At 34.0% G+C, this 7,168-nt stretch overlaps 2 protein-coding genes across 4 annotated transcripts; one reads left to right on the top strand and one right to left on the bottom strand.

Moving 5' to 3' along the window:
• Positions 1 to 295: 295 nt before the first annotated feature.
• On the top strand, positions 296 to 3,482 carry LOC133317560 (protein FAR1-RELATED SEQUENCE 5-like). Its single transcript, XM_061519422.1, has 7 exons — positions 296 to 315; positions 400 to 514; positions 926 to 2,008; positions 2,077 to 2,094; positions 2,177 to 2,695; positions 2,845 to 3,223; positions 3,448 to 3,482. The coding sequence occupies exons 1-7, from the start codon at positions 296 to 298 to the stop codon at positions 3,480 to 3,482; spliced, it is 2,169 nt and encodes a 722-aa protein (XP_061375406.1).
• A 353-nt stretch (positions 3,483 to 3,835) lies between these two features.
• LOC133317564 (uncharacterized) lies at positions 3,836 to 6,660 on the bottom strand. Of its 3 annotated transcripts, XM_061519429.1 has the most exons (6): positions 6,443 to 6,660; positions 5,602 to 5,903; positions 4,926 to 5,018; positions 4,728 to 4,850; positions 4,480 to 4,534; positions 3,836 to 4,368 (listed from the first exon to the last, which is right to left on the bottom strand). In XM_061519429.1, exons 2-5 carry the CDS (start codon positions 5,824 to 5,826, stop codon positions 4,496 to 4,498), a joined length of 480 nt encoding a protein of 159 aa, XP_061375413.1. In that variant the 5' UTR covers positions 5,827 to 5,903; positions 6,443 to 6,660; the 3' UTR covers positions 3,836 to 4,368; positions 4,480 to 4,495. The 3 variants fall into 3 exon arrangements, with proteins under 3 accessions (XP_061375413.1, XP_061375412.1, XP_061375409.1); XM_061519428.1 differs by lacking the exon at positions 4,480 to 4,534 and having other exon boundaries at positions 5,602 to 5,906; XM_061519425.1 differs by lacking the exon at positions 4,480 to 4,534.
• Between the last annotated feature and the right edge of the window lie 508 nt (positions 6,661 to 7,168).

Genomic DNA, 7,168 nt, shown 5'->3' with positions numbered 1-7,168 from the left:
TATTGTTGATTTGTAAAATATAGCTTGTGTCTGACGCGCAATTGTCTGCCGCGCAAAAGAAAGGGTTTCCTGCAATTGTAATTCTTTATCTCTCTCTATTTATTTTTTATTTACAATTTTCATGTTTTAACGCTTTTGTACAGTTCAAAAGGATCAACCAGGTTAACATTTTCATCGCTGATTGGGTTTGGCTACCTCGAAAACATCCAAGGCCATTTTTCTTGAGCAATTTGAATACCACGAGTTCATCTGATTCGTCTATGCAAAATTCTTGAAAACATTTGCAGGATAGGTAATGGATGCTTTACCATTGTCGTATGTGTCTCTCTGTTTTGTTGCATTTGTTTTAGGTGCTTTACCATTTATATCTTAACTAAAAATTTCTTGGTACCTGTCCAGTGCTTTCCATGCACATGCTCTAGGGGCTTTAGCAGAGGTTGCTGGACCTGGCCTTAACTTTCATCTTGGTACTGTACTTCCTCCTTTGCTGTCAGCAATGGATGATGATGACAAGGTAGACCGTGCTTACATCATTTGGAGAATACTTTTCAGACATCATATTTGTATTTTTATGTTTGACTATTTTGAGTTTTGGTCCTATGGAATTTAGACATATTGCTCACCTCTCTTTTTGTTTGGATTGTGGTTTTGCTTTGGATTTTTTTTTTTTTAAAAAATTGCTTGAATTTTTTTACAGAAAGACGTGCCACTTGAGTAGGTGTTTCAAATCTGAGGTGTGATTCAAATGGACTCACCACAAAGCTACTCTAGAGAAGTTGGATATTTTAAAAGAATTGAGTAGCATTATCTCCATATTTTTTTAATTAATCTTTACACTACTATTTCATTGTTATTAATAGACAACTCAGTTTTTCATGATATTCTGTGTTATTTGTGAGAACAGATATTCCTCAAACTATTGTAGAATTCGATCATGAACCCTAAAAATATAGGAGGCCAGATGGATGATACAGGGAGCAATTTTACACAACTTGGAGATATTGACGATGATCCAACAGATTACATTGACTTTAGTGATGAGATTGAATATGACATGCCTAATGAAATGGAAGAGGACATTCAAAATGACTTAATTAATAGTGTGTCAAATGTCCTTCTGTCGACACCGACAAAGAATATTGATATTTCAATTGAGGTTGGAATGGAATTTTCTGAAAGGAAAGATGTAATAGACTGGTACAAAGCATTTGGTATGACAAAAGGTTTTGGAATTCGGGCACGTCAAACCAAGAAGAATTACATGAAGCTAACATGTGCTAGAGAGGGTTATCCAATATCGAAGACAAACAATGTTGGTGAAGTATGTGAAACCAAATCAAGGAATACATCATCATCACGAATAGGGTGTAAAGCTTGTTTCAAGGCTTCTACGAATGGAGACACAAACATGTGGAAAATTAAATATTTTGACGACAACCATAATCATGGTTTGGTTACTCCGAAGAGTGTTCCATATATAAGATCATATAGGCAAATGCCTGGTGTTGCTAGATCATTAGTTGAAAAATTCAATGACTCGGGCTTGCCCATTGGAAAGGTGGCCACCATCCTTAGAGGCCCTGATTTATTGTTTGACAGTCGAGATTGTTATAATCATATGAAAAATGTAAGCAGGAAAATATATGACGTTGGGGATGCACAAGCCGTGGTACGTTATTGTAATAGACAACAATCAATGAATCCAAATTTCTTTTATTCGATTAAGTATGACGATGAGGATCGTCTGGAAAGTTTTTTTTGCATTGATGCGAGGTCCAGACACTCATATGATCTTTTTGGAGATTTCATCACTTTTGACATGACATATAGGACTAACAAATATGCATTGCCTTTTGGACCCTTTGTCGGTGTGAATAACCATTTGCAGTCAATCTTGTTTGGTTGTGCTCTATTAAAAGATGAAACTGAAGATACTTTTGTGTGGCTATTTGAGGAATGGCTACGAGCAATGAATGGAAAACATCCAGGCGCAATAATTACTGACCAGGTATAATTAATTTAATTCCGTATTTTCAATTGTTTCATATATTAGTGATTTTATACTTACACATGTAGTTGAACTTGCAGGACAAGGTAATTACCAATGCAGTATCCAAAGTTTTTCCAAATTACAAACATCGATTTTGTATGTGGCATATTATGAGAAAGTTTCCAGAGAAGTTGTCATGTGTACCAAGACCATGGGTCTTTCAAGAAGGAATTCAATGATTGTATCTATAAGTCCAACAGTATTCAAGAATTTGAAGACAAATGGCATCGTCTTATTGTTGAGTATCGTCTTATTGGGAATGAGTGGATGCATTCACTTTATTCAATTAGATCATCTTGGATACCAATATTTAACCGTTCCACTTTTTTTGCCGGTATGCACACTACTCAGCGCAGCGAAAGCATCAATGCATTCTTCGATGATTTTGTTACATCTGGCACTACATTGAATGAATTTGTGGAGAAATACAACCAAGCAGTAGATGCTCGATATGAGTCATTGAAAAAGGCAAATTTTGAGTCCATGCACAAAGAAAGACGCTTGCAATTCAATATGCTATTGGAGGAGCATGCAGCAAAAGTGTATACACGTGCAATTTATGTAAAGTTTGTTACTGAGCTCTCTCATATCCTAAGTTTCTCCAATGACAAACTTACGACTGATGGTGAATGGGTTTCATATCGAGTTTTTAATAGAAGAGACACAAAAGATTCAGCAATAGTTGAGATTAAGTTGGAAAGTAGAGAAGCTAGGTGTTCATGTCTTCATTTTGAGTTCATGGGAATACTATGTCGGCATGTTCTTGCTATTTTTTTGTTGAAAATGTTGAGCAGATACCAGAACACTTCATTTTGCGACGTTGGCACAAGGAAGGAAATGATGTGTTAAGTAAAGAGAGAGAAATGTGTTTGCTTAATAGAGATGGATTGGTTCATAGCCTTCACCTAAGCTCTAAATGTAATAGACTTATTGAGCTTGCACAGAGGTCAGATGAAGCATTTCAATTTATTTATGATGGTCTTGATTCTCTTGCTCTATCTGCTGAAAAGTTTTCAACATATGAGGAGAGTAATGGTAGGGATACTAATGTTCAGTGCTTGAATTCTCAACTAGAAGATTCTTCTATGATAAACTTGAAAGATCCTAACATTTCCCAGACGAAAGGCCGGAAAAGGATCTGTAGCGGGATTGAAGAAGCATCAAAGCAATCCAGTATTTGTGGAAATTGCAAGAAACGAGGACATAATAAGCGCACCTGTAAAGAAATAAATATGCATTCATTATAGATTTTTTTTGTGGTTTCAGTTTTTATTTATATTTAAATTGTTTCTGAATTGAATTATGATTGTAGTTTTGTTTTTTTAATAAAGTTCAAAAAGTTCATTACATACTTGTTGATAAATTATAATAGTTTGATGTGAATGTGATGGTTATAGACTATGCGGTTATAGCTACTAATAGATTGTTATAATCATAAAGAATCCATTTGTATGGTTTATCTAGTTCATTCTCATTGTGTACTGGTATTTTTTCCCTTCTGATTTTTGTGTTCAATGGCCAGGTACTCTGAATTAAAAACCAGCAAGCTAGCCCCACTACTGTACTTAATTATATTATAATCAGATAAAAGGGACAGTTAGAAATAATATAGTTGATTAATTCTTCTCATAGTTTCTGTTACTGTCATGTTAAAGAGTTTCTGAATGTCAGTACTCAAATGGAAACATATACCGTGTTTTATTGATAGAGGTCAATCAAGTCATATGTGGGAAGAATACAATTGTTGAAAGAAAATAATCAATTTTATTGATATTACAATTGGGATATTACAATCCTGATATGATTACAACTGAGATATATACATTGAACTAGTGTGATTGGTCAGCACTGCTGTGTTTAATCTTCTGTTGGTCCTCCAAAGAGTGTGAAGAAGCATTGTCTATATTGAAATCACTTTTCCTTGGACAAACTTTTCTCTTCTTGCATCCACTGAGCACTAACTGGATTTGGCTGATCACTATAAGTTCAAATGATGTATCTCATTCATGGAATACCTGTAGAAAGGTTCAGCAGTATAGGCTTAAGATAATTTGCCTTTGCCATCTGTATAACATTCTGCACAAGGAAAGAGAGGTTCTCCAGCAACTCAGGTCATTTTTGGCTGCTTCAACATCATCACTGTTTAACATCGTCATCAGGAGAAGTATACTTCCTTGAATGTTTCCTACGAGATTGCACACCGTTTTACTTTTAGACAACTCCAACAGCAACTCCAATGCTAACTTTCTTTCCTCAATTTGACGTGAAAGTGAGCGAACAATTGATCCAAGTGCATTATCCACTTTAGCAATATCTTCCTGCCAGAAAGATGCATCAGTATCATTATCATGCAAAATCAATATTGTTCTCTTCAGTTTTACATGGAGCCATCTAAAAATGTGTACAGTTAATAATGAGAAGGATTCTACCTTGTTCTCTGCATTATCATGTGCAAGCACAGACAGGATGAGCAGAACACGCTTCCTTATTTCACGATTTTTAGAACCAAGAAGTCCAATAAGAACAGCAAAGTAAAATCAATGTGATTGATGGTCATTGGTTCACATAGGTCGTACTATATATTCTCAAAATAACTATTACAAACCTAAAACACAACATCTGAATGTCCCAATTAGGAATATTATTCAAAGTTATATTTTACATAGTTATAGCCCACCTTCTTTTTCCTTCGCTCCTTATCCCGGGATGTTGACACAGCATCACAGACAAGTTTTATGTAAGAAGGAAGCACCTCCTTGGGTACTGAAGCAATGACGCTTGACAAAGCCACCCAAGCAACCTAATGAAAAGCAGAATATAAACATTATACTATGCAGAGGATCTTAGTCTAATATCAATTACTCATACAGCTTACCGTAACAGTTGATGAATCAGGATCACTCAGCAAAATGATTAGGGTGGATATCATGTTTGGAGCTTCATCAACCAGATATAAATGGTAAAGCACCTAAAACAAATGCAACAAATATCACAAAGCAATCCTCGAATTGACGATCAAAGGAGATGCAGATTAAAAGTAGTAAACATTATGGAGGCATTTGGTATGCTCACAGATCCTCACCCATAACCAATGTCTGGAATCCTGGGGTTATGGGAATGTGTGATATCTGGAAATCCAAAATCTCATTCTTCAGGATACCAGCTATATAAATAAACAAAGTTTAATAGCCACACCAATCATCAAGATCTTAAACTCCAGGTATTTAATACCAGGGTATCTAAATTCTCACTTCCACACTAGAATGCTGGTGTACCCTATGTATATATAATCATAGATGCCTACTCACATGAGATGAATGCCAGAATATGACATTTTTCTTCTTCTGCAACAGTCATCTCGAAAATACACAAGTATATACATATAGATCCAAATTGAAAAGAATAAGACATGCAATGGAGGAGTGTCAGAATAAGGAAAAAAAGAAATTAAACCTGAAAGCAGACATGTAAAAAAAGACAAAGAGCAATAAGAGAACTACAATTAGGATAAACTAAAATAACTTTTTTCAAGAAAAAAATCATTGACTTACTGTAAGGTAATCATCACTTTTATTCCAAACGACCATTTTTGGTAGTTTGGTCCCAATATCAAAATTTTCAGCAAATTCTTCCAGCTGTTTAACTCCAACATAACCAAATATTAAGTCCCGATTTGCAGATGCAGCAGCTTTCAATAACTTAATCAGTTCCCGTGATCTTTCTTCGTTTTCATCCTCAACAATTGTCAAAACTATTTTCCTACCATCAGCTTTCATCAACTTAAGTGTGTCATGGGATACAGGCACAGCTAAAGGAATCCGGTTTTGTTTTACAAAATCTTCCAAAAATTCCTCTGCTTCATGGGGTAAAAAAAAAAAAACTCATCAAAAAATTTCTGTAATGATATATCAAAGTTAAAACATGTAAAGAGTATATGAACAAAAGTGAATATATTCCAATATAACACAATGTGAGAAGAAAAAAGAAAATATATTACAGTATAATTCAAGAAGTATTGATAAGCTCACAACACCATAGTAACTTCTAGTGAAGCAAGAAAGGCATTCTAGATTAATAATTGGCTTTCAAGCTGAGATTTTATTTAGAAGTAAACAAACCATCACTGAACTATTTGAGTTCTCAAACCTACTACCCTGAAACAAGAAAGGCATTTCAGATGAACCTATTATATGTTAAGCTTAGCCTTAAATTTCAGCTTCAGTCAAATTCCATATGTAATATTGTCATACCCTGTTTGATTTATAAGATAGTTGGGTCTAGGCCAAAGAAACCTCCTAAAAAAAAACAAGAGTAGAAATATATAGGGAAGCCATAAAAGTCACCCCCTCCCATATATGTTGCAAAGATAAACATAGAGAGATAAAGAATTACAATTCCAATTGCACGGCAGACACAAGCTATATTTTCCAAATCAACAATATAGCTTCCTGTGATGAAATTTGAGATTAAGGGGAATTCAGAAATTTAACCAAAATTCACAGCTACAAGCGCGACAGACATCGGCGATGAAGGGCATAAAAATTTCAATTAGGTATAGCGTAGGAAGAGAGAAGGGGGAGGAGAGAGAAAGGGAAGGAGAGAGAAAAGAGGTAAAAGTATTTATTTTATTTTACAAATCTGAACCATTGGATTAGATTGTAATCCAATGATATTGAGAGAAGTAGGTAAAAGTAGGTAAAATAGGAGTAGACACAATAGCCTATCCCATATTATATATATATATATATATATATATATATATATATATATATATATATATATATATATATATATCCCAGGGAGACATATACATTGAAAAGGTTATACCCAGGGATACTTTATTTCATTCAATTTGCTTTTCAACCAATTTGAATCAAAGTATCCCTGGGTATAACCTTTTCAATGTATATGTCTCCCTGGGATATATATATATATATATATATATATATATATATATATATATATGATATATATTTTGTGGCTATATATATATATATATTTATATTTATAAGATAATAATTATCTAAAATTAAATAAGTTAAATAATATGTCTTAGAAAGGATCTCCGGTTCGAAATGAAAAGAAAATAATACCTGATTTCTTGGAATTTTAGAATTT

The sequence above is a fragment of the Gastrolobium bilobum genome, unplaced genomic scaffold (assembly GCF_033153095.1).
Source record: "Gastrolobium bilobum isolate Gb01-03AN ecotype WA unplaced genomic scaffold, APGP_CSIRO_Gbil_v1 utg65340, whole genome shotgun sequence".
NCBI classification, from domain to species: Eukaryota; Viridiplantae; Streptophyta; class Magnoliopsida; order Fabales; family Fabaceae; genus Gastrolobium; species Gastrolobium bilobum.
The sequence above is the reverse complement of the archived record's forward strand: the minus strand, read 5'-3'. Positions and strand labels throughout refer to the sequence as shown.